The sequence below is a fragment of the Dasypus novemcinctus genome, chromosome 23, assembly GCF_030445035.2.
Source record: "Dasypus novemcinctus isolate mDasNov1 chromosome 23, mDasNov1.1.hap2, whole genome shotgun sequence".
In the NCBI taxonomy this organism is placed as follows: domain Eukaryota; kingdom Metazoa; phylum Chordata; class Mammalia; order Cingulata; family Dasypodidae; genus Dasypus; species Dasypus novemcinctus.
In genome coordinates, this window is record NC_080695.1 from 70,839,406 (window position 1) to 70,865,029 (window position 25,624).

Consider the following 25,624-nt stretch of genomic DNA (forward strand, 5'->3'; position numbering starts at 1 on the left):
CCTTTGAGCCGACTCGCTCCCCACCCCGCCCAGGGCGGCTGGAAACTGGAGGGAAAGGGAGAGGGAGGCCGGGGGAGAAAGGTCGCCCCGGCGGCGGCGGCTCCGCTTTGCACAGCCCCGCCCACCCAGCCCCGCGAGTCCCAGACCCGTCACGCTCGTGCCCTTCATTTGCATGTGCAGCGCCACCTCCCGCCCTATTACCTCATTTACATAGCTCCTCCCCCAGAACTCGCCGAGGCCCGTACCAAAATAGGTCCTTTATTTGAATTCTGTAGCTGGTCTTTTGACCAATGTTATTGACCTCCGACCTCTTCCTGAGGGCAGTAGCGTGGGACCATCTCAAGAGGGGCCCAAATATCCCTGAAACTAGGGACCCTGCCCCACATCAGTGTCCATGGGGTGGGGGCGCTGGCTTCTTCCTGCCGTGGCCTCCGCCATCTGGACCCCGAGGGTAGGGCCAAGATGCCGTGGGAGCACAGACCCTTCCTGTCCGACTCCTGCCTTCCCCGAGGTGACCAGAGGTGCCCTTAAGGGGGCAGAAGACCGAGGGAGGGTGCACGTGGCATCTCAGGTGTCCATCCTGCCGGCGGAGGGTCCCACGACCCTGAGGGTCCCAAGTCAGAGAGCGGAGATGAGCGACCGCAGGGAGCTCTGGCTGGAGGCGCTCAGGGGCCGGTAGCCCGCGGCCGGACCCTCAGCCTGGGGGTCTCCAGGGGGGCACGGCAGGGCCACCCCTCGCGGCCGGCGGTACCACACTGCCCAGCTTCTCCCGGGGCCCCGGGAAGGCCCCAACGCCGGAGGCCCCTTCCCCGGAGCCAGCAGACAGGTCCTAGAGGGGAGCAGACGTCAGCCAGACCCGACCCGACCCCAGTCTCCAGCACCCCTGCTTCCGGGCGACCCCACGCCCGCTGCCCTGTGTGGCTCCAAGGCTTGGCTCCCTCCAGACCGCAGGAGGTCCTCCCTAAGCGCGCGGCTCGCCCGGATTCGCCCCAGCGCCCCTGCACCCCGGGGGACTCAGCGCCCGCACCGTCGGCGCAGCAGGCGCAGCAGCGAGAGGAGCAGCAGCAGCAGCACCGAGACGGCTGTCACCGTCGAGAAGACCCGGGCTGCGGGGACATGGGCGCCGTGAGGGCCGAGACCTCGGGGAGCCGCGCCCCCAAACCCCCCCCCGCCTGGCTCGCCCGCCTCACCCCCCATCGCGGCCTCCGGAGCCCCCGGCCGGGGGCTGCAGCTCACGTTGGCTCCGTCGGGGGGCGCTGCGGGCGTCTGGCCCGCGTCCTGGGGAGGAGCCTGCTCCGCGGCGGCCTCCTGCAGCCCTGCGGAGAGGGGCGTGAGGGCCCGGCGGGGGCGCGGGAGGGCGCCGGGAGGGGCGGGCCGGACCTCACCCCGGTAGGTGAGCGCGAAGCCCTGCGCGTGGCCGCGCGCGTCGCTGCGGAAGGTGAGCAGCAGCGCGGCGGCGCGCAGGCGCAGGGGCCCGGGCGGCGGCGGGCGGGCGCCGTCGAAGGCGCGGAGCAGGCGGCCCGAGGCGGCGTCGCGCAGCTCCAGGCGGTCGCGCGGGTCGGCCAGCTCGAAGAGGCGGAAGGTGAGCTCCAGGGCGACGCCCGGGGGCCCCAGCGTCCAGCTGCAGTTCCGGTCTGGCCCGTACTCGTCCGGGAAGTCCGGGGAGTAGAGGACGCCCTGCGGTGCCGTCCAGTTCCCCTGGCAAGAGCCCACGGACACTGCGGGCGAGCGGAGCTCAGGCTCCGGCGGCCCGCCCGGCCCCGCCCCGGGGCGGAGCCCGCGCCAGGCCCCGCCTCCGCCCCTGGAAGCTCCGCCCATCAGCCCCCCCCCCGTAAGCTCCGCCTACCAGCCCGCCTGGAAGCCCCGCCCGCGGCCTCGGGCCGCACCTCCCCGACTCCGCCCCCCTGCCAGGGCCTGGCACACCTGGCCCCCACCCAGGCCGCCTGGGTCCCCTCCGCTCCTCACCTTCGTAGATGCCCAGGCGCCCGTCGCCGCCGCACAGCTGGCCCGGGTGCCCGAAGCAGATCTGGTCACAGTCGGTGGCCGGGGCCGGGCGCCCCCGCGCCAGGTCGCTTTCAGAGCCGCAGAAGCAGGCGTAGCCAGCCTCCACGCCCGCCAGCTGCGGGCACACAGCGGGTGACCCCAGGGGCAGGGTCGGGGTGGGAGGTGGGGCTCGGGCGGGAGTGGCAGGCGCCGGTGGCAGGGCTGGCCGCGCGCCGTACCTGGTAGCCCTTGGAGCGGCAGAAGCGCAGGCACACCTGGACGGTGAGCTTCGTGGAGGTGCCGCTGGCGCCGCCCAGGGCCGGGGGCGCGCCCGAGTCCACGAAGCAGCCCAGGTACCCGGGCACTGAGGGGGCGGCGGAGTCAGGCTCCAGCGCTTCCGACGGTGCCACCCAACCCCCCAGTCCCTCCGGGCCCACTCACTGTGACACGTGGGGATGTCGCAGTAACGCCAGTAGATGCCTTCCTCGGTCTCGGCCACGTAGCACCACGGCTGCACGTCCCCGTCTGGGTTCCTGCGGGTGAGGGGAAGCGGTCGGGGTGCCCTCGCCCCAAGAGCCCCACATCCCAGGCCCGGCACCCCCACGGCCCAGGCCACAGGGGCCACCAAAGGGCCGGTGCGGGTTAGAGGTTCCTTGTCAGCTGCTCCTCCTTCTCCCGCAAATTCGAACTTTGCCCACGTGCTCCTGGACGTCGTCTTCCAGGTGGATCGTGGGGAGTCAGCGGGCCTGAGGGCTGGTTCCTGGCTGTCGGCTGGGGCTCGGACCCCATCTCTTATCTGGGGACCTCGAGACCCTCCGTGGTGTTCGCCCGGCACCCAACCGTGGGCCTCAGTTCCTCCCCTCGCCTCGGTACCCCCGCTTGAAGGCACGAGTGGGAGCCTGAAGCTTTGCGGGTCAGTTGGGAACCCAGACCGCCCGCGCCGCACGGGCCCCGCGCCTCCGGGCAGCCGCCCTGCCCCCCTCTCCCCCAGCGTCCGCCCTCGGGCACCGCCCGGCTTGCGGGAGCCCTCGGCGGGCCAGGCGCGGGCCATCGCTGCTGGCCCTGACCCGGGGCTCTGCCGATTTGGGCGCCGGAGGCCCCTCGCGGGCCACGTCCCGCGCCCGCCCGCCGCGTCCCGCCCGCCCCGCCGCGCAGCCCGCCCCCACCTGCAGAAGTTGTGCGCACCCAGCCCCCAGCGGCCTTGGGGGTCGCTGGAGCTGCTGTAGCTGTGCTGCTGCGTCTGGTCCCAGAAGAGGCATGGGCGGCCGGCCCCGCGCGGGCCCGTGCGGTTTTGGTGGCCGCGGTAATCGGCGCCGTTCACCTGGAAGCACTCGGACAGGCCTGCACGGCGCCCGCGGGGCTGGGGCGTGGCCGACGCTCCGCCGCCCCCGCGGGGGCCCCGGGCGGCTGCCCAGCTGCTCGGCCACCTGCTCTGCCCCCTCCCTGGCCTCGGGGGCCGCGCCCTGGGCACGGGGGCTGGGGGGGGCCTACGGCCAGGTCGCCCGCGACTCACCTGGGCTGTGCAGGCTCCCCGCCGAGGCTCCGCGCGGCCGCAGCAGCGGGAGGAGGAGCAGGAGGCCCGGCAGGGCCCTTGTCCCCATCGCCCCCACCAAGCGGAGGTCTTCCCAGCCCGGACACGGTGCGCGCCGCCCCCGGGGTCGCTCAGAGGTCTCCCAGGCGACCTGGGGGCGTTGTCCTCCGTCTGTCCAAGTCCGACCCCGGGCGCGGGGCGGGGGAAATATCTCCGGAGGGGGGCTTCGCCTCTCAGGGTCTCTGTCCCTGCCCCTACTTGGGGGTCTTTGGCCGGGCGTGCCCCTTCTCTGCCTCCCTGTCCTCCCGGCCGTGCCTCGGCCCCCGCACGCGCCCCCTCCCGCGGCGCCTCGCTCTCTGCGTCTCGCTCGCCCAGGTCTCTACCGCGATGGCTCCCGCCCCCCGCGCGTCCCTCCCCCCGGGTCCCTCCTTCCCCCTGAGGGAGACCGGGAAGCCCCGCCCGGGACTGGAGCGCAGAAGCAGGTCCAGACGCCTCCCCGCCCGCCCCCCGGGAGCCCCGGCGCCCCGGAGCGCGCCTTCTCGCCCCCACCCCTGCCAGGGTCCGCGCGGGTTCCCGCGGGTGTGCCTGGAGCCGGGCAGGCCAGACTGGCAGACAGAAGGACCCTAACGGCGGACGGAGGTGGCGACCTCGCGCGACCGCAGCGCCCCGCACTCCACGGAGTCGGCCTCACTCAAGTGTACGCTCGCAATCTCAGGCGCGCAGTCAATGTCAGGGGCCCCCACGCACACCCTCTCGCGATCCTCACGCTCCTTCCTCCCGCGCCTCGCTCACCCCACCCCCCCAGACAGGCGGAACCGTGGACGCCCCGGTCGCGGACGGGCAGGGCCAGCTGGCGTCTGGGAAGGAAGGCAGCTGTGCCCCTCGTCCCCTCCCCCCCCCCCGTCCCTCCCCAGGACCCCGGCCCAGGCTCGCCGGAGCCGTCGCAGCGCCGTGGAATTCCCCGAGCGGTGCCCCCCACCTGGCTGGGGAGGGGGAGGGGAGCAGGCCCAGGCAGGCGTGGGGGGGAATTCCCCGCCCCCTCCCCCGGGCCCCGACTCCTTCGAGTCCTCTGATGTCCCAGCGCCGCCTGCCCGCTGCCCCCAGGGCTTGGGGGGAGGCCAGCGCAGGTGCGGGGGCGGGCGGGGGAGGAGGGGGCGGCGGGGGGGGGTCTCCCAGCTCGTCTTCCCGCCCCGGCCTCCGGCCAGAGCCCCCTGCCCCTAAGTCCAGCCACCCCACCCCTGCCCATGCCGGCGCCAGCCCTTCGCCCCAGTCCCCGCGCCCACGGAGAAGCGCGGTGGGAGCTCGTGGACCGCCATTGGAAGGAGCTGGGCTGGCGGGACCCGAGGGCCGCGCCCGGGTTCTCTGCTCAGGCTGGCTGGGGGCGCAGTGGCCGCCGTGGTCCTGGGCTAGGACCCACAGAGGGGGTCCTCACCCGCCCACCGGTTGGGGGTGGGGGCAACCAGGACTGCTCTTGGAGAAACGCGGCTGGAGAAGACCGCCCTGCTGGCCCCTGAGGCTGCCCTCTACCCCCCGCCAGTCCCCTCCGCCCCCCAGCCAGGCTCCTGTCCTGCGATGGGGGTGGGGGTCGGATGAGTCCAGTCCTGAGACTCTAGGTACCAGGTGCCGGGTGTCCCACTGCAAGCTCCAAGTTGCTCAGGGAACCTCTGAGAACCAAGGAACGCCCCGGCCCTCCCCATCCACAAGCGTCAGACACCCTGCAGGGGACAGACTGGGGCTCTGACACATGTGTGACTTGCACAAGGTCACCAGCCACTGGTCTGGCAGAGGTCCCCTGCCCAACCCACCTGACTTCGGGGGTGCGACTCTGCAGAGACCTCAGGGCAGTGTCTAGCCCTTCCCCACTTGCCACCACCCCCTGCCCCTGTCGTGAGCAGACGCACCTAGTTTCTCCAGAAGCTCTTTTCACTGAGGCCGAGAGGGTCAGGGGGCCAGCCAGCCCATGGCACAGGGGCACCGCCTCCCAGGGTCCCCTCCACCTGAGACTCTGCGGAGGCCAGGCGCGCTGTTGTCTTGTCCCCTCCAAGGGGAACGGGGACAGCAGGGAGGGCTGGGGCGCAGGCGGGAGACACTCGAGGGCCCGGGGCAGCCTTGCCCTTGGCTCCTCCCGGGTGCCGCACCGTCTGCCTTGGGGAGACGGACGAGGTCGAGGCTTGGCGCCCGGAGGGAAGTGCCAGGCCACTGTCCCCACCAGGCTCCCAGGAGGCGGGGAGGCAGGTTCAGATCATGACTCCACAACCTGGTGCCAGGGCACAGGTGCTGAGTGTGCGGACTGGAGGAGCCGGGGCAGGCTGGACCCCAAGTCTGCAGCCTGAGGCGGCACCCCTGGGACCCACCCCCATGTGGCTCGGCCACCCTTGCTTTCCTTTTTTCAGTTTCTTCATCTTTCTAGAGGGGATACTGTTTCCTTTGGGACTCACCGCTTATGTCCCCCCTGCCAAGGCTGCTGGGCAGGTCCTGGAGGGGGCAGTGAACCAGGATACCAGTTATGGGGTGAAGGCGGGGAAAGGGGGGGCACAGATCCCCGCGGAGGTGGGCGGGGGCTCGAGGGAGGGAGGGGCTCCTGTGCCCCTGTGAGATCCGGAGGCAGCCATGGGCTCTCTTGGGAGCTGGGGCCTCCCTGGGGTGGGGTTCGAGGGGCCCCCTACTGAGAGGCACCAAGGTCATGACTGGCCCCTGCTCACTCAGTGGCAAACGCTGCCACTGCCCCGTGCCTGGTGGCGGCGTGCCTTGCCTGCCTCCCCGCCCCGTGCTGGCTGGCGCTGGCTCCTCCAGCTGCTGCGGGAACAGCCGGTCTCCCTGCCCTGTGCCAGGCCACGGCATGGAGGCCGAGGTGACACCCTGGGTCCTCAAAGCACGCCTCCGTCCCAGCAGCATCCCTTCTCCGGAGATGATTAGAAATGCAGATTCCCGGCCCCACCTGAATCAGCCCAGACCCTCCCGAGTCAGAACCTGCACTGAACCAGATCCCTAGCAGTTTTGCACCCACGCCAACTACGGAAAGCACGGGTGTAGCCTCGGCTCTGGCCCACTGCAGCAGTGGCCACTTTCCTTCCCTGGTCAGCAGGTGAAGGGTGGAAGGAGCTGGATCCCCGGAGGACCTCCGCAGGGCTACCCGCCCACCAGCCCCCGCAGCACTGGGCTCAGCCGAGCCAGGAGGCAGCGTCTATTGTGTTTGGCCGAGATGGGGGTGGCGTGCTCGTCACAGCAGCTGGCACGCCTGGCCCACGCGGCTCTGGCTTCGAAGGCTCTGCCTCTTCTGCTGCTGCGCCTCCCGGGGCCAGGCCAGCGCCTTCTCCGCCTGATGTCTGACCCCCCGGCTGCCCTCGCCAACCCAGGCCCCTCCAGCAGTCACAACCAGGTTCTAAGAACAGACCAGAAGGAGCCATTGGCCTGAGAACTCCTGCGGACCCCTCCTCCTCAGCTGGGGCCAGCTCAGGGCTCCTGGGGAGAGCCACGGAGGGGCGCCCACAAAGGCAGCTCTGGGCACTGAGGAGGGGCTTGTCTCAAAGGTCTCTTGCCCGTCCCTCCCTCTCAGAATGAGGCCCAGGAAGCGCTTTACTTTCAGTCCGAGCTCTGGGCTCCTTCCTAGAGGTTGGGGGGAGGGTCGGGCTGTCTGCAGACAGGGTTGGCCCTGTGGGGCTGGGGGCCAGGACCCCAGCAGGTCAGGAGCCACCCACGATCGGCTTCCAGAAACAGATGGTGTGGGGCGGGAAGGTGAGTGCCACTTGCCCTGCTGCCCCGCTCTCCCCACCAACCCCGCTCTCCCTCGCTGTCCCCCTCCCCCCAAACACTCTGGAAGCAGGCCTGGGACGCACCCTCAGCACCCCTGCAGGACGCCCCTCAGGTCCAGGTGACGTGCCTCTGCCCCGGGCGGCCCAACCAAATCCTGCCACGTCCCCCCACGTGCGGAGGGCGTGGCCCCACGGAGGCCAGCCGTTCTTGCCGGGGCGTGCGGACACACGGCACACTACGGTGAGATGTGAAATGGGGTTTACTGGGTGAGACGCACACACTGCCGCTCCCGCAGCGGTACGGCAGGCCCCATGCCAGCTTGCTCCCGCTGCGTCACAGGATGGCGACAAGCAGCAACTATTTAACGAGGAAGATCGCATGGAGGACGCAGCCTTCTTAGCAAGCAGGGCCCCTGGAGCGCCGGGCAGCACTGGCCGCCCTCCTCCGAGCTCCCTGGACTCGCCAGGCGGGCTTTCTGTTGAGCCAGCCAACGGGAGGCCAGCGAAGGACCTGCCCCTCCTCACGGGCGACCGGGACGCCTGGTCCTCAGCCAGGGAGGGGCACCCGGTGCTGGCACCTGCTGACACCTGGGCAGGTTCCTCTTTCCAGGAACGACGGGAGACGCACCTGCCACGGGGACTGTGCGCTCTGGGCTTAATTTACGTTGCAGAAGAGCAAACAAAGGGACGAGGCTGTGATGAGGCCTGCAGCCTGGCCTTCGCGGCAAGCCTCCCAGGGGCCGGCGGTACTCTGGTCGCAGGTGGCCAGAGGCCAGCCAGGCTCCCCGGGGCTGTGGGCCAATCTGCGGGAGGCAGCTCAGCGTGAAAAGCCACGAGCTGCCCGAACACACCCCCTGGCCTTGGCTCGAAGCGGCCTAAGAGGTGACTTGTGAATGCTCTGGAAATGGACAGGGGTCTGTGGCTTGGAATGGCACAAAGATGGGAAGGGGCGCTGTTATCCAGGCTGCTCCTTCAGGTCTTCTGTGGGTGAGGACAGATGGGCAGTGGCCACCTTTCCTTGCCGGGCGCACATGCACGCCACCAGCTCTCCGGGCTCCTACTGGGTGCCCCCTTGACAGAACGTCAATGCCTTTGGAAACATGAACAAAAGTTTTTGTCAAGCAAAATAGAAGTGGATGGAAAGTGCTGGGTCCTGTGTAGGCAAGAAGCATCTTAACGCCGGGTGATAGGCGAGGTTCTCCTGCTTCGGTGGGAAGGAGAGGCTGCGTCACTGTGACTCGCTGTCTGTTTTTATATCTTTGATATTCCTGAACACAAAGAAACACACATTCATTACAAAAATTCAGACATGGCAGAAATAGATAAAATGGTTAAGGATCCCTGAAATCCTTCTCCCTGGAGACAACCATCTACTAGACCTTTCTTTTTTAAAGTACGTGCACACATGTACTGTGTGGTATCAATTCCATTAGAGACGAGATGGTTCCATTCCTGTAACTTGGGAATCCTTGCCTTCAACTCCAGCATGTCCTGGGCAAGTGTCGCCAATGCTCCAGTAGAGTCTTGTCTCCTGCCCTGGAAGCTGCAGGTGCATCAGAGCCAGGGACTTGCATCCTGGCCTTCAAGATGTTTGTAAGGAAAAGGCGAACACACATTTCTCCTTGTTACAGTGGTCTTTTTAAAATGTTCTCAGGGAAACGGACTTTGGCCCAGTGGTTAGGGCGTCCGTCTACCACATGGGAGGTCCGCGGTTCAAGCCCCGGGCCTCCTTGACCCGTGCGGAGCTGGCCATGCGCAGTGCTGATGCGCGCAAGGAGTGCCGTGCCACGCAGGGGTGTCCCCCCGCGTGGGGGAGCCCCACGCACAAGGAGTGCGCCCGTGAGGAGAGCCGCCCAGCGTGAAAAGAAAGAGCAGCCTGCCCAGGAATGGCGCCGCCCACACTTCCCGTGCCGCTGACGACAACAGAAGCGGACAAAGAAACAAGACGCAGCAAATGGACACCAAGAACAGACAACCAGGGGAGGGGGCGGAAATTAAATAAATAAATAAATCTAAAAAAATAAAAAATAAAAAAAAATAAAATGTTCTCAAATTCGCTGATGTTGCCCAGTTCTCCCGGTGTGGTGGGCCGTACAGCTTTAGAGAGGTACAACCCACATACATGTCAATTCATCCACGTGAAGTGTACAACTCGGTGCCCTGTAGAGTATTACAGAGTTGTGCAGTCATCACCACTATCAGTTTTGGAACGTGTGCATCACCCCCAAAAGAAACTGCACCCACTAGCAGTCACCCCCAATTTCCTCCAAACAATGTGCTCCCCCTGCCTCTGGCAACCACTAATCTGTATTCCGTCTCTACAGATTTGCTTGTTCTGAACATTTCACAAGAGTGGAATCACACTCTTGTGTCTTTTTTTGGCTGCCTTTTTTCACTCAGCACAATGTTTTCAAGGCTCATTCCGGTGGTGGCTTGGGTCAGGACTTCATTCTTGTTTATGGCTGAATAATACTCTACCATATGGAGGGACACGCACTGTTTATCCACTCATCATTTGATGGGCATTTGTTTCCACTTCTTCGCTATTAGGAAGCTGCTGCAATGAACGCCCTTGCGTAAGTTTTTGTGTGACACGTTTTCATTTCTCTGAGGTTTCTACCTAGTTGTGGAATTGCTGGGTCATCTGGTAACTCTGTCTAACATTCTGAGGAATTGCTCGACTGCTTTCCAAAGTGGTTGCACCATTTTCCATTCTCACCAGTGGTGTCCGAGGATTCTAGTTTCTCCAATCCTCATGAGCGCCTGTTGTAATCTTTTTGATCACAGCCCTTCTAGTGGGTTTGGGGTGGAATCTCACTGTAGTTTTGATTTGTATTTCTCCCAACAGCTTATGATGCTTTCAGGTGTTTATTCAACATTTGTAAATTTTGTTTGGACAAATACAGTTTTGAGTCCTTTACATGTTTAAAAAATTGAGTTGTGTATTTGTTATTGAGTCATGAAAGCTTTTTTATATTTTTAATAAACCCCTATTGGATATATGATTTGCAAATATTTTCTCCCGCTGTGTGGGTTATCTTTTTTGCTCTCTTTATGTATCCTTTGATGTGCAAATTTTAAACATTTTGATGAAATTGCGTTTATCTATTTCTTCTTTGGTTGTTTGCACTTTTGGTATTATACTAGGAAAGATCCTCCTAACCCAAGATCACTAAAATTTATTCTTTTTAAAAAGTTTTATAACTTCAACTCTTGCATTTAAGAATGATCCATTTAGAGTTAGTTTCTGTATATAGGAAAACTTCATTCTTTTGCATTGGGTATCCAGTTGTCCCAGCACCATTTATTGAAAAGACTCTTTTTTCTCTATTGTATGGTTTTGGCACCCTAGTCAAAAATCAAATGACTGGGCAGCGGAGATGGCTCAAGCAGTTAAGCTCCTGCCTCCCACAGGGAAGGCATGGAAGAAATCAAAATCAAATGATCAACAGAATAGGGTGATGGGAAAGTTTAGGTAATGGATGATGGTGATGGTAGCACAACCTTGTGAGTGTAGTTAATGTCACTGAACTGTGTACTTGAAAGTGAAGTGGTTAAAAGGGGAAATGTTATGTATACATTTTACCACAATAATTTTTAAAAAATCAATTATTCGTAATTGGAAGTGTTTGTTTCTGGAATCTAGATTTTATTCCATTGATATACATGTCCATCTCATGCCAGGACCACACTGTCTTGAATACTATTGCTTTAGGTAAGTTTTAAAATAAAATAAGGGAGTCTTTCAATTCTGTTATTTTTTCAATATTGCTTTGCTTATCCTGGGTCCCTTGAGTTTCTATATGAATTTTAGAATCACTCTTGTCAATTTCTGCAAGAAAGCCGGCTGGGGGTGGCGGACTTGGCCCAGTGGTTAGGGCGTTCGTCTACCACATGGGAGATCCACGGTTCAAACCCCGAGCCTCCTTGACAAGTGTGGAGCTGGCCCATGCGCAGTGCTGATGTGCACAAGGAGTGCCCTGCCACGCAGGGGTGTCCCCCGCATAGGGGAGCCCCATGTGCAAGGAGTGTGCCCTGTAAGGAGAGCCGCCCAGCACGCAAGAAAGTGCAGCCTGCCCAGGAATGGTGCTGCACACACGGAGAAGTGACACAAGATGACGCAACAAAAAGAGACACAGATTCCCAAGCCACTGACAACAACAGAAGCAGACAAAGACGACGCAGCAAACAGACACAGAGAACAGGCAACTGGGGTGGGGGGGGGGAAGAGGAGAGAAATAAATAAACAAATAAATCTTAAAAAAAAAAAAAAAGCCGGCTGGGATTTGCATTAGGGACTGAGTTAACATGTAGATCAATTTGGGGAGTACTGCCATCTTAACAATATTAAGCCTTCCAATCATGGTATATCTATCCTTCCATTTCTTTTGGTCTTCTTTAAAGTCTTTCAGCAATGTTTTGTAGTTCTCAGAGTACAAGTTTTGCACTACTTCTGTTATACTTATTCCTAAATACTTTTATTCTCTTTGATGCTATTGTAAATGGAATTTTTTTTGTTTCATTTTTGTATTGCTCTTTCCAAGTGTACAGAAATAAAATTGATTTTCATATATTGATTTTGTGCCTTGCAACCTTACTTAACTAGTTTATTAGTTCTAATAGTTTACTTGTGGGTTCCTTAGGATTTTCTATATATAAGACCACGCCATCTGCAAATAGAGACAGTTTTACATTTTCTTTCCAATACGGATGTCTTTTTTTCTTTTTCTTGTCTAATTGTCCTGGCTAGAATTTACAGTACAACATTGAATAGAAGTGGAAAGAGTGTCTTATTCTTGTCTTATTCTTGATTTTCAGGAGAAAGCACTCAATCTTTCATTATTAAATATGATGTTGGGTGTAGGTTTTCCATAATGTTCTTTAGCAGGCCAAGGAAGTTACCTTCTATTCCTAGTCCACTGAGTGTTTTTATTATGAAAGGGTGTTAGATTTCATTAAATGCTTTTTTCTGTTTTTTGTGCCTGTTGAGATGATCCTATGGCTTCCGCCCCAAGATGGCTCCCTCATCTGTTTGCTTATTTTTTTTAACTTGTTGTGTTCATTGCTCATTTTTCACTCATTGTCTGCTCATCTGTCTGTTTTTCTTTAGCAGACACCAGGAACCAAACCCAGGACCTCCCATGCGGGAGGCAGGAACCCAACTGCTTGAACCACATCCACTCCCTGTTTGTTTTGCTTGTTGTCTTGTTTTTGCTTGTTGTCTGCTAGTTGTTTTTGCTCATTGTCTGATTTTTGTTTGTCTCCTTTAGGAGGGAACAGAACCCAGGACCTCCCAAGTGGGAGGCAGGTGCTCAACTGCTTGAGCCACATCTGCTCCTCCTATGGCTTTTGTCTTATTTTATTGATACAGTATGCTGGGGTCCCCAAGCCCACCCCCAGGTTCTGTGTTTTTGCAGAAGGACTCACAGGATTTGTATACTCAAGGCTAGAACTACCTAGAGTTAAAAGATTCAAACCCGAATCAGCAAAGAAAGGTACATGAAGTCCAGAGGAATCCAAGTGCAAATGTACAAGAGTATTCTTCTCATGGCATCACATAGGATGTGCCTAATTCCTCCAGCAATGAGTTGCAATAACACATGTCAAGTGCTATCTACCAGGAAAGCTTGTCTGAGTCAAAGACTCCAGGGTTTTACTGAGCTCAGTCATATGGGTACAGAGTGCCTGGGTGACTGATGGCATTCACTGAAATTCCAGCCTCTCAGAATAAAAGTGGATGTTCAGCAAAACCATATTGTATAGATTAGGCCTAGTGAGCCACTCCATCAAGTTCCGAGATGCCAACCAAGGGATGACATTGCCATCCGTTCCAAGGACAGCCGTGTCAGGCCTGCTAAGTCAATTTGTTCTGCACATATAGTGTATCAGATAAATTGATTTTCAGATATTAAACCAACCTTGCATTCCCGGGGTAAAGACCACTTGATCATGGTGTATAATCCAACTTTACGTTGTTAGATTCTGTTTGCTGGGATTTTGTTGAGGATTTCCATATCTATATTGATAAGAGAAACTGGTCTATAGTTTTCTTGTAATGCCTTTATCTGGATTTGGGGTCGGGATATTAGGGTAACACTGGTCTTATAGAATGAGTTGGGAATTGTTCCTTTCTCTTTTACTCTTTGGAAGAGTTTGTGAAGAACTGTCATTAATTTTTCTTTAAATGTTTGGTAGGATTCTCCAGTGAAGCCATCAGGGCCTGGGCTTTTCTCTGTTGGAGGTTTTTAAAATACTAATTCAATCTCTTTACTTATTATAGATCTGTTCAGATATTCTCTTTCTTCTTGACTCAGTTTCGGTAATTTTTGTCTTTGCAGTAATTTTTCATTTCATCTAAGTTATCTACTTTGTTGGCATATAGTTTTTCATAGAATTCCTTTACAGTCCTTTTTTATTTCTCTAAGGTAGAGAGTGATGTCCCTCTTTCGTTCCTGATTTTAGTACCTTTAATCTCCTCTATTTTTTTCTTGTCAGTGTAGCTAAAAGTTTGTCAATTTTGGTTTTGTTGATTTTCTCCATTATTTTTTGGAATCTATTTCATTAATGTCTTCTATGTATTTTTTGAGTTCCAATAAAGCTTTATTTACAGAAACAGGTGGTGGGCATATTTAGGAGTGTGTTTAGTTTCCACGAAGTTGCAAATTACCCAAGTTTCTTTCTGTTATTGATTTCTAATTTTATTCCATTGTGGTCAGAGAACACACTAGGTATGAGTTCAATCCTTTTACATTTATGGAACTTGTTTTATGGCCAAGCATATCATCTATCCTGGAGGATGTTCCATGTGTGCTTGAGAAGAACGTCTTCTGCTGTTGATAGCTTTCTTCTTGCTCTGCTCTCTCTCTGGGAAAACTCACTCTGGGGGAAGCTATCTACCTTGTCTTAAAGATACCCAAGCATCCCAAGGAGAGGCCCGTATGGAAGGAACTGAGGCCTCTTGCCAGTAGCTACATAAGGGAGGGCACCATCTTGGAAGTGTGTCCGCCTGCCCCAGTCAAGCCTTCAGCTGGTGGCGGCCTCATGAGAGCCCCCAAGCCAGAACCACCCACTCCAACCACCCTCAAATTCCAGACCACAAGAAACTGTGAGATACAGCAAATATTTGTTGTTTTAAGCCACTAAATTTTGTGGTCATTTGAGATACTGTAATTACATAACTAATACTATTACCCATAAATCTGTTGGTTTTCAGGAGAACAAGTCTTGAAGCACTGTTGAACTTTAGGCAGAAGTTTTATCTTTTCTGAGGGAAAAAAATGGAAAACATGGATTAATATTCCTTTTCTTGTTCAAACTGACAGAACTGATGACACACACCTTGTCAATGATGACCTCAGGGCTTTGAGGATAAAGAAAACCAGGTAGAAGGACTCTGATTTGGGGAATTATTGGGAATTCTGATTTTCTAACACCCAAAAGGACCTGTGCCTAGTAAGATAAGCTACTTGAGGCCCATAAAAGTCAGTCTTCAGCCTTTGTCATAAAAAAACTGGGCATCAACTGGATACTGAAGACGATACGTCCATCATATACCAAAGGCAATCCCCAGCTCCCACTGCTTGTTTAAGCCAAATAGTGACTTCCTCATGAAATCTCCTTTTTTCTTTTTCTTTTTAGCAGAAATTAAGTTTCTTTGGATTGTTTTATACAGTTTGGACTCATTCCTATGTTTTTCAAGGTGTGGTTCTTAATAACTACATGAGTTAATGTGAGACACAATACTTTGTAGAGACTGATTTCATATTCTGTTGATGTGAGGGAAACCCACTTTTAATGCAGTAAAATTAATAACCTGCACGACCTTGCCTGTGTGCCTGGGTGTGTGCACACGTGTTTGTGTGCATGTGTACGCGCACACACACACACTAGCACCCTCTTCTGGGGCAGTCTATATTTTTCATAAGATTGTCAAAGGAGACAATGATCTATAAAAAAGTTAAGAACTCCTATAATAAAAGAACGAGTAAAGTAGCTAGAAGGATGGGACAGATTAGGTGTGTTTTCAGGTTAAAGAGAAGGAGCCAATAGAGAGAAGTTCAAGATTCTAGAAAGAGGACTGGGCCAGGGCACGAGGCTCCCGGAGGGCACCTGATCAGGGGGCCTCCATCCCCAGGGCTGGGCTGGCAGGGACTGAGGTCCCCGTGGCCCTTGCGTATCCCCAGCCCCCTCCTCCCGCCCCGCCGCACCTGGGCTGTCCTGCTGTGCTGGACTGGGGCGCCTCTCGCGCTGCCTCAGGGCCTCCAGGCTCGCCAGGTCGGGCGGGTGGCAGTGCCCCCGCATCACCATCACCCGCTGGCCCTGGGAGATGGCCCGGCTGCGGCAGCCCATGCGGGCCTGGTCGCGGCACATCCAGTACACCTTCTCCCCGGCTGCCTTCTCCTTCCTGTAGAGGAAGGAGTCGTACACCAGGAACCTGCCGCCCAGGGACGTCCGCAGGAACTCCAGGGGCTGGAGGGGGCCTGCGGAGAAAGTTGCCGGAGTGGGCGCTGGGAGCCCAGGCCGCGGGGCAGAGAGGGAGGCCGTTTCCCCTTGGGCAGCCGGGCCAGGGAGTGGGGTCCCCTGGAGGATCCATGCGGCTTCCTGCCCGCTCCCCTTCTGCCTGCCCAGCCGGGCTGCCTGGGGAGGGGCCTCCGGCTGACCCTGGCTGCCGCGCTTGCTGGGTCACTGCCCGCCCACCCCTCTGCTGGCTGGCTGCCGTCTCACTCTATCCCTGGAGACTCTGCAATGTCGAGGTGGGGCAGCCAAATTGAATGCTGGGAAGGGAGAGGCTGGTGGTCTGGGTGGGGGAAGAGAGGACAGGCACATGGTAGGAGCGAGCCTGGAGAGGGGTTCCAGAAGGGCCGGCCACTTGTCCAGATGCGCCCCAACACGGGGCCCGGCACTTGGCCCCGCGCCCCCCTACCAGCGCCTGACAGCCTGTCCGGGCCTCTCCACCCCCACCAGCAGGTGCAGAGAGCGGGGTGGGCCCCTTCCCACGGGCTCAAGCTGGGTGGACGGGTGGGCGAGGCGTGCCGTGAGCTCCGGGGACGGGCTGCGGGAGGTGGTTGCTGGTTGGGGGGCTGGGGCGCGGGCCCCAGGGGCTGCTGGCCAGCAGGGAGACCAGGGCCCCCACCGCACCTGGGCCGTCCCATTGGGCAGGGCTGGGGAGCTGCTCGCGCTGCCGCAGGGCCTCCAGGCCGCCCAGGTCGGGGCGGGTGGCAGTGCCTGCGCATCACCATCACCCGCTGGCCCTGCGTGATGGCGCGGCTGCGGCAGCCCATGCGGGCCTGGTCCCGGCACGTCCAGTACACCTTCTCCCCGGCCGCCTTCTCCCGCCGGTACAGGAACGAGTCGTGCACCAGGAAGCTGCCGCCCCAGGGGCGTCCGCAGGAACTCGGGGCCACCTGCAGGGGGGCAGAGGCGTGGGGAGGGGGCCCTGCTCTCAGAGCCGAGAGCACCCCATGCCTGCACCCACCTCGTCATGGTGCTGGGGCCCGGGGCCCAGCTCAGCCCCAAACCCAGCATGGCCTTCGGCTACCTGGGGGCTCCCTTTCCTGAGCCTGGAAGCTTCTGCCTGGGAGAGGTGGGAGGAGGAGGACACGCCAGTGGGCCCTGGGGGCAGAGCCGTGTGCTCGGCTCGCCCCTCGTGGGTGGCAGGCGGCAGCTGGGGGGCGTCTGCTGGGGCCAGCTGCTCAGGAGCTAAGTGGGGTGGAAAGCACGAGTGAGGGGACCGGGGGGCCTGGGGCAGCGCAGGTGGGGACAGCAGGATGCAGGTCCAGGGCTGTGGGGAACAGGCAGGAGGGTGGGAGCTGTCTTGGGGGCGGGGTGGGGGGCCCTGGCAGTGGCGTGCCTCTACTCCGAGGGCTCCGTCCTGCAGAGGGCACGGGGACCACACAGGTGGCTGGAGGTAGCAGGGGAGGTGGCCCGCACATCCCGACAGCAGTGCCCTGGGGGAGGGTGGGGCCAGGAGAGGGGCATGGGGAATGCAGAGGCAGGGGAAGCAAGCTCCGTGCCCTTGGGGAGCTTCTCGGTGTTGTCTGCACCTTCCAGAACACCCCCGGGGAGTAAAGAGGCCCAGGCCCGCGAGAGAGCAAGGGAGGCAAGGTGCACGGGTCAGCGACACCCACACAAGTCAGAGCCTGCAGGGGCAGCCGCCGGGCAGCAAGGCCAATCCAGGCTGGGAACCGGAGGCTCCAAGGGGGTCCTCGGGAGGCGGGGTCCAGAGCAGGCCCCAAACGAGTACTGGGTGAGGGTTTGCAGGAGCAGCAGCGAGACGCTGAGACCCCTCCACGGGGCCAAGGGGGCGTCCTCCCAGTGGAGATTGGGGCGCGACCCGAAGAGGGCGGAAGAGAGGCTCGGCGCTGGCGCTCCCCACCCACCTTCCCGCCAAGCCTCGGAACGCCGGCAGCCAGGCTTACCCACCTGGACAGGGGCCCTCCCGGGGACCCCCACCAGCCCAGGGAGACCCACGATGCAGGTGCCAGGTCCTGCCTGGTGACACTGAGCCGCGCCCAGCCCAAGCTGCCGCCACAGTCGCACTTTAGACGGGAGCGGCTACGAAGACACCGCCGGCCTGAGAGGCAGAGGCCAAGGCAAGCAAAGGAGAAAGGGCCCCGGGGAGACGGAGGCTGTGGCCGAGGCAGGAGAGTGGTGCTGCCCTCGGGAGGGGGGTAGGAAGGAGGACACCAGGTAGGAGAGCAGGGCGCTGGGCGTGGGCTCGGAGCGGCCCCAGCAGGAAGAGCAGCCCCCAGCAGGGCCGCCACAAGACCAAAGAGCCAGGGAAGAAGCGGAGGGGAAATGAGCGGGGGCACGGAGTCTCCCTGGGCTGAGGGACGTGAGCCGTGGCCCCGGAAATGCCCACCCAGCCAGGCACGCCAGGGCGAGGAGACCCTAAGCCGGCAGGACGCAGCCTGGTGTCCAAGCAGGCTCAGGGCGCAGGACGCTGCGAAGCCAGCCAAGGACTGGGCTCGACACCAGGGTGAAATGGCTCAGGGTCCGAGCTCACCGCGCAGCCACGTGCTCCAGCGAGCGTAAGGCAAAGAAAAGACGTGCGCGGCTGGGCGAGGTCTTAGGAGGGGGCCTTCGCCACGCAGGGAGTAAACCAAGGAGGGAGCCTTGGGGTGCACCTCCCCAAGGTGACGGGGAGGGCAGCTGCGCTGGGCACTGGGCCTCAGTCCAGACTGGAGCGGGCTGGTGGCTCCTGGAGGGACGTGCCAGCAAGGCCTGGCCACGTGTGATGACCTGGTCAGTGGCACACGCAGAAGCCAACTTTACTGCCGGGGACCAGGTTGCTATGGGTAGGCAGAAGGCGAGGCGCGCGAGTCACGCAGCTGCGGGGCTGCGGGGGATGAGGATAGCTGCGGGAGAGCGCGGCTGCGGGCAGGGGTCAGTAAGACGAAAACAAGGAAGCCCGCAACAGGTGGAGAGGACGGGGCAGCGGGTGAAGCCTCAATCCTTCTTTTCTTCCGTCGGAGGCCACAGTGATGAGGAAATGGGAAAGCTGCTCCAGCAGGACGAGTGCATTTAAGGGGGAAGAAATCCCTCCGAGCCCACGGGATTGCTCCCCGCGGCCACATGGGGGCTGTGGGGCCTGCTGGGGCAGCAACGAGCACAGCCTCCTGGCACATCCAGACTAAAGGAAAATGGGACCAAGAGGCAAAGGAGAAGAAATAACAGGGGCCCCCAAAGCCCTGGAGGCGGCTCTGGACGTGGAAAGCTGCAGGTTTGAGGATCCTGCCCAGGGGTGGGTGGGCCGTGGGTGGGAAGGGGCATGGGCAAGTTTAGAGGCCGCGCAGACAACACTCTGAGAGCGAGAGAGGGAGGGACAGCCACCCCTCTGAGCGGGAGGGTGGGCTGCCCAGGCAGGCAGGGAGGCGGGGGCCGAGGCCTGGCTGCGACTAGAGACGTCCCCGAGAACGGCTAGCGAAGGAACGAGCGAGGACCACCTCGACCGCCCAGCCCGGGGCCTCCACCGGCCACCGCCCCTGGAGGAGCAGGAGCCGGCCTTCTCGTGCAGTCACCCCCCTGCAAACCCCAGATCCGGAGGGAGGGAGGGAGGGAAGAAAGGAAAGGAGGGGAGCGGTGGAGCTCAGTGGCTGAGCACCTGCTTCCCATGTACAAGGTCCTGGGTTCAACCCCTGGTACCTGTTTAAAAAAAAAGGAGCAGGAGGGAGGGAGGGAGGTCAGGGCACGTGGGTGGGGCAGGCCTGAGCAGGAGGGAGGGCTGCACCCACGGAACAGCAGAAGTGAGGTGAGGAAAAGGGAGAGCAAGGGGGGCTCTCGCTCCTTCCAGAAGGTTCCCACCAGCCGGGGCTGCGTCACCAGGGAGGGCTGTCTTGGTGTCCTGCCTGTGCCCCGAGGCTCCGCGGGGGCCCGCCGCCCCAGGTACCTGGGCTCCCCCGCTGGGCCGGGTTGGGGCGCCTCTCGCGCTGCCGCAGGGCCTCCAGGCCGCCCAGGTCGGGCGGGTGGCAGTGGCCCCGCATGACGGTCACCCGCCGGCCCTGCGTGATGGCGCGGCTGCGGCAGCCCATGCGGGCCTGGTCCCGGCATGTCCAGTACACCTTCTCCCCGGCCGCCTTCTCCCGCCGGTACAGGAACGAGTCGTGCACCAGGAAGCTGCCACCCAGGGGCGTCCGCAGGAACTCGGGGCCGCCTGCGGGGGAGCCAGCAGTCAGGGCTGGATGGCCACAGGCTGCGCGGCCACAGGGCGCCACGGGCCGGGCCTCACCCGCGTCCGCGTCGGGGTCCTCGGGCGGGGTGGCCGGTGGGGCCTGGGGGGGCTCCCGGCCCTGGGGCCGCTTCCGGGGCCGTGGCCTGCTGAGGGTCAGGGGGCCGGCGCCCCGGCAGTAGAGCAGGCAGTCCACGCCGCGGGGCAGCGGCTCCGCGCGCGCCTCCGCCGCCTTCTCCTGCTGCCGCCGGGCCTCCAGGCCCTCGACGTCGGGCGCGTGGCTGTGGCCCCGCATCACCGTCACGCGCTGGCCCTGGGTGATGGCGCGGCTGCGGCAGCTGTGCAGCGCGTGGTCCCGGCACGTCCAGTACACCTTGTCGCCCACCGCCTTCTCCCGCTTGTACAGGAACGACTGGTGCACCAGGAAGCTGCCCCCGTAGCAGGTCCGCAGGAACTCCAGGGGCCGGGCCCCTCCTGCGGGGCAGGGTCCGCGAGTCAGGGGGCTGCCACCCATGGGGCCGGGGAAGGGCGCCCCCGTGTGGCCGCCCAGCCACGGGGGTCCTCCGCGCACGGCCCGCGCACCCACCCGGGACCGCCACCCAGCCCCGGCCTCCCGCCAGCTCCCGCCACTCGTTTTGGTTTTGGGGTTTGCTGTAAAGTTTGCCGGCATTTTGCATAAGTAGAGCGTGCACGTAAGACTCAAACGGCACCAAGGCCAGGGAAGAGCCAGTGCCCCCCCCCAGGGCCCCAGGCACCCGGCGCAGCCCCTACACAGGCCTCTGGGGTCCTTCTCACGCCCTCCCGCCTCCCCACCGCTCTCCGCGCTGGCGCAGGCCCTCCACGAGCCTTCGTGGGCTCACCCTCCCTGCCGGCCTCTGCTGTCCCACCCTCGTGGGGAGAAAGCTCTGGAAACACCAGGCGCTAAGAGACTTCCTGAGGCCTCAAGGCTGTGATGAGGTGGCGTTGGAACTTGAATCTGGGGCCCAAAGCCCAAGATTCTCCGATGAGAGCAGGGGTTCTTAATCCTTTTTGTTCACCGAGTCCTTGGCCAGTCTGCTGAAAGCCACGGGCCCCTTACTAAGTCCACACTGGGCTGTTATTTAATAAAGAGACCACACCCCCACCAACACGTCCCCACAAGAATAATGTTCTTTTGAATTTCAGTTCAAGCTCACAGACCCCTTGTTAAGAACCCCTGCTCCAGGCTGTCCTCCCCAAACTTAAGCAACTCCCAGAATAAGATCTGTGGGCCCCACACCCGAGCTTGTGGAACCAGAAACTACAGAAGGACCTGGTGTTCCAGGGCGTTCCGGGGCCTTCCAGGGCCTTCCGAGGCCTTCCGGGGCAGGTTCCGGGCAGTGTGTCTATCCCGTGGGCTTAAGAGTTCATGGGAACTGTTTACATTTTTAAAGGTCCTTCTGACCCCGAGGACATCTGACAAAGGACGTGGCCCCCGCCTTGTGCCCACCTCCCTGGGGAGGCAGGAGGGCAGGGGAGCTCACCTATGCCCAGGGTCGGGCGTTTCTTGGGGGGCAGGCTCAGCAGCGACGGGGCTCGGGGCCCCTCGTCCTGGGTGGCCGGCCTGCTCAGTGCCAGCCCGGGGCCGGGCTCCTCTGGCCCCAGCCACGGGCCCAGCCCCTCGGGGCCCAGCCCCTCGGGCGGCTCCCCCGCTGTGCCCTGGCCTCCGGGGCTCTCTGGACGGCCGGGCGGCTTCTGCCTCTGGCGCCGGGCCTCCAGGCCCTCCTCGTCGGGCGGGTGGCAGTGGCCGCGCATGGCCGTGGCCCGCGCGCCCCGCGTGATGGCCCGGCCGCGGCAGCCCAGCTCCACGTGCTGGCGGCACTTCCAGTACACCTTGTCCCCCACCGCCTTCTCCTGCTTGTACAGGAACGACTCGTGCACCAGCAGGCGGCCCCCGAACGGGGTCCTCAGGAACTCCAGGGGCGTGGGCGCTGCCGAGGGCAAGGGAGGGTGAGTGTGCTGAGACGGGCGGGGGCGGCCCCAGGAGGGGCCGGGCCCCCGTTGGGAGGTGCCTCCCCGCCCTCTAGAACCCCAACCTAGAGGATACCCCCAAAGCTGCAGGCCAGGAGGGGTCCTTGGAGCTGGCAGCCGGTAGGGGGGGCACTGAGCAGCCAAGGGGACTGTGCAGTGGCTGCAGTTCCAGGGCGGCCCTGCACCAACGGTGCTGCACCCGAGGGAGACAGTCAGGGCTGAGGCAGTTAAAGCCATCCCGCAGGAAAAGGGGGTGCCCAGATTCTAGCCCTGGCTCTATCTTAATTGTGCTATGGTCCTGCTCCCCCAAACTGAGGCCGCCCCTCGAGAAGTTAAGCGGTTACGGTTCCTAGGAGGGTACCCCGCAGGGTTGGAAACGGGGTTCCCAGGGACACCTGCACGCCAGTGTTCCTAAGAGCACATGTGCAACAGCCAGTGGAGGCGGCAGCCCACGGGGCTGCCAGCAGATGAAAGGAGGGCCATGACGCACTCCAGCCACGCCAGCTGCCGCGGGACGAGCGCAGAGCTGGTTCTGCCATGACGTGGGCGAGCCCTGAGGGCATCACGGTGAGCGACACGGGACAGTGGGTGCACGATCCCACTAGTGGGAAAGAGCGACACTAGGCAAACCAGAGCCCACAAGTCGACTCGAGGCTGCCGGGGGAGAATGGGCAGTTATGGCTTACTGGGAGATGGCGGGCTGGGACGTTTTGGAAATAGATGGTGTGAGGGTTGCACGACACTGTGAATCTAACTAGTACCACTGGATTGTACACTTAAATAGGGTGAAGATGGGAAATGTTATGATTTCAACACACACAAAAAAAGAGAGAAAAAAGCAACTGCCCAAGGTGCTGGTGGGCGGGCACTGCATGGGAATTCTGCACATTATGCATGATTGTTTTGTAACCTCGCAACCTCTCTAGTAAAAAATTAAAAAATAAAATGAGATAAAATAAAAGCAACTGCTAAGAACGACCAAAGACCACCAAGGAGCCACAGCATCCCTTGGGGCATCGTGGCCATGATGGTGGGCACCGGCGCTCATCGTGGCTGTGACGGTGGGTGCTGGCGCTTGCTGGGTGCTCACCGCAGCTGCGCATGTGCCATGGGCCTGACAGGCCTGACAGCCCCAGTGACCCTCGGGGCAGGTCTGGTTAACAACTCCTGACACAGAGTGGGGAAACTGAGGCTCAAGGCCCAGGAACAAACCGCCAGCCCACGGCAGAGCTGGGCTTTATCTGAAGCGCAGCTCTCCTGCCGGAGCTCCACATTCTCCTGCCAGGCCGCTTCCCGCCAGTGTGAACAGATCCAAAGCGCGGATCCTCTGCGAAGACGCAATAGACATGGGCTTCCCCTCCTGGGTTGGCCCGTTTCCCAACAGAGGCAGGCTCTGGGAGTGGGGGTCCTGCCAGCCTCCCGGGGCTCCCCAGGTGAAGGCAGCCTGCCTTGGCATGGGGGTGGGGGGTGTTCAGCCTGGCAGCCAGCGGCGGGGGCCATGCTCCAGCCCTGCTGTGCAGGAGTGGGCGCCTCTGAGGCAAACCCTGCGCCTGGTCACGGGCGACGGTGGAGGGCCGAGCGGAGGCGCCTGGTACCCTGGACCTGTCAGTTCTAGAACACTCAGCACCCAGGCCTTTGGAGATGCTTATCATGCAGCTGGCGCCCAGAGCCCAGACACATTGGCATGGCCTCCACATCGGGGCGTTGCCTGGCAGCCTCATGCACCCACCATCCTCCCCCAAAAACTGCCTGAGCGTGGTGGGGAGGAGGACTCAGCCAGGGCGGGCACCCCGTGGAGCCAGGACCCCATCCCCCTCTCTGAGGGTGCCCAAGTCTGGGCCCCTGACCCTCCTCCCACCCATGGCCACAGATGGGGCAGCGGAAGGGACAAGGGGCACGGCTGTGGATGGCAGTGCTGACGTAGGACGTGAGTCCTGGGGGCCTCACCTGGGTCCAGCGGGCCCCGTCTCTGCTCAGGTGCGCGGGGACTTGGCCGCACGGCCTCCTGCTCCTCGGGTGGCAGGATCTTCTGGAAGGTGCTGGTGAGGGGGCTGGCGCCCGGCAGCCCCGGGCCGTCAGAGCCTGCCCCGTGTCCGCCCTGGTCGGAGGCCATGAGCAGAACGAGCCTGCAGGAGTCCTGGGCCTTGCTGGGGGCCGCAGGGACGACATCCGTGCTGGCCACCGGGGACGGCTCCTGGCCGGCCCGCATGCGCTCGCCCTCCTGCTCGCTGGCTTCTGGCAGCGGCATGCTGGGTGCACGGCCGCCCCGTGCCCTCCGCCGCCTCCCTGGCAAGGAACCTGAGCTCCGGGGGTCTTCCTAGGGGAGGGGCAACACCCCAGTGAGGGTGGGAGGCGCTCCGCTGGGGCGCTGGGGGCAGCTAGGAAAGCGGGGGCAGGCGCCGAGAGCCAGGACTGAGGTCTGCCCTGCGGCTCCTCCTGACGGCATCCCGCACCCCGCAAGCCCTGGGGCACCCCGCGGCCACGGGGCACCCCACAGGCCCTGTGGCTCCTCCTGGCGGCCTCTGGCACCCGGCAACAGCAGCCCCTGGGCACCCTGCAGGCCCTGTGGGAGCCTCGCTTTCCCCACCTGCACCATCTGCAGAGTATGTGCCTCCCTCCAGGTGGGGGGGAAGAAGGCTCAGTGCCTGTGAGCTACTGGGGGGGAGGGGGCTCTTGTCACCTTTAACCCTCCAGCCCCCAAATTATGAAAGCAGCACAGACCCCATTTACAGATGGGAACACCGAGGCCCGGCGGGGCGACCAACGGCCATGGAGGGTCGGGTCAGGGATCCCGACCAGGGCAGACCCAGACGACCCGCCCCCCACGGTACCTGGGGATACCTGTCCATAAAAGAGCACTTGGTAGTTCTGGGACCCCACACTGCAGCCCTCAGCTCACTCCACCGACCCTACCGGGATGCAGCCCTGTTTACAGGTGGGGAAACTGAGGCACAGAGCCCAACGACACACACAAGGCTGAAAAGGCAGCAGCTGAGCCCCTTTGGCTCCTCGCCTTCATGCTGTGCATGGGCGGGGGGGGGGGGGCGCCTGCCAGCACTTCCCACAGCACGGGGGGGACCTGGCCCCAGGAGGCGGGCTCTCAGGGTCAGCCCTGGTTCCTGGCCTCAGCAGATGCGGGGGCCTCACCGCGGTAGCAACTTGTGCTGGAGCTGGTGTGGGCGGGGCCTCAGCCGGGAGGTCAGGGCCGGGCGGTGACCGGAGGTCCCCGGGTCCCCGTAGCCACCAGGATACCCGGCCTGGGGGCGGGGGGGGGGGGGGGGGGGGGCAGAACGGACGGGTTGCCGGGAGCCTGCGGCGCGGGCCTGAGCGGCCTCTTGCTCTTTTCTGGAGAATGGGTGGGGGGCGGATGGCGGGGTCTCCTTCCCCTCTGTGTAGCAGCCGGAGCAAGACCCCAGTTCTGGGGGCCCCAGCCCCCCGCCCCCCGCGGAGTTCCCGGCTGGGCCCGCACCTCCTGCCCTCGGCAGTGCCGCCAGGCCCAGGATAGTGCGGCCCCCCGTCCGAGGCGCCCCCGGCCCCTGGGCCCCCGGGCGGGCCCGTCACCCGCGCCCCCGCGTCACCCCACCTCTCCCAGCCGCGCTCCCCGGCCCTGCCCCCCGACCCTCGCGACGAGCCGGGCGGTGACCCAGGCGGGACCTGGGGGCCAGCCGCGGTCAGCACCGCCGCCGCGCAGGCAGGGAAGGG

General features: G+C 61.8%; 2 protein-coding genes across 2 annotated transcripts; both read right to left on the reverse strand.

The window, feature by feature from the left end:
• Nucleotides 1–242: 242 nt before the first annotated feature.
• On the reverse strand, nucleotides 243–3,850 carry KREMEN2 (kringle containing transmembrane protein 2). Its single transcript, XM_058286757.2, has 9 exons — nucleotides 3,497–3,850; nucleotides 3,150–3,324; nucleotides 2,425–2,516; nucleotides 2,223–2,347; nucleotides 1,966–2,119; nucleotides 1,386–1,718; nucleotides 1,191–1,316; nucleotides 1,028–1,106; nucleotides 243–829 (listed from the first exon to the last, which is right to left on the reverse strand). The coding sequence occupies exons 1-9, from the start codon at nucleotides 3,582–3,584 to the stop codon at nucleotides 619–621; spliced, it is 1,383 nt and encodes a 460-aa protein (XP_058142740.1). The 5' UTR covers nucleotides 3,585–3,850; the 3' UTR covers nucleotides 243–618.
• Nucleotides 3,851–7,508: 3,658 nt separating this feature from the next.
• FLYWCH1 (FLYWCH-type zinc finger 1) lies at nucleotides 7,509–25,385 on the reverse strand. The gene is given in 10 exon segments (XM_004474872.3): nucleotides 7,509–8,534; nucleotides 14,458–14,530; nucleotides 15,474–15,746; nucleotides 16,405–16,477; nucleotides 16,479–16,640; nucleotides 16,642–16,670; nucleotides 19,655–19,918; nucleotides 19,994–20,407; nucleotides 21,436–21,882; nucleotides 23,870–25,385. Coding segments are annotated over 10 exon segments (2,076 nt in total). The 5' UTR covers nucleotides 24,171–25,385; the 3' UTR covers nucleotides 7,509–8,494.
• Between the last annotated feature and the right edge of the window lie 239 nt (nucleotides 25,386–25,624).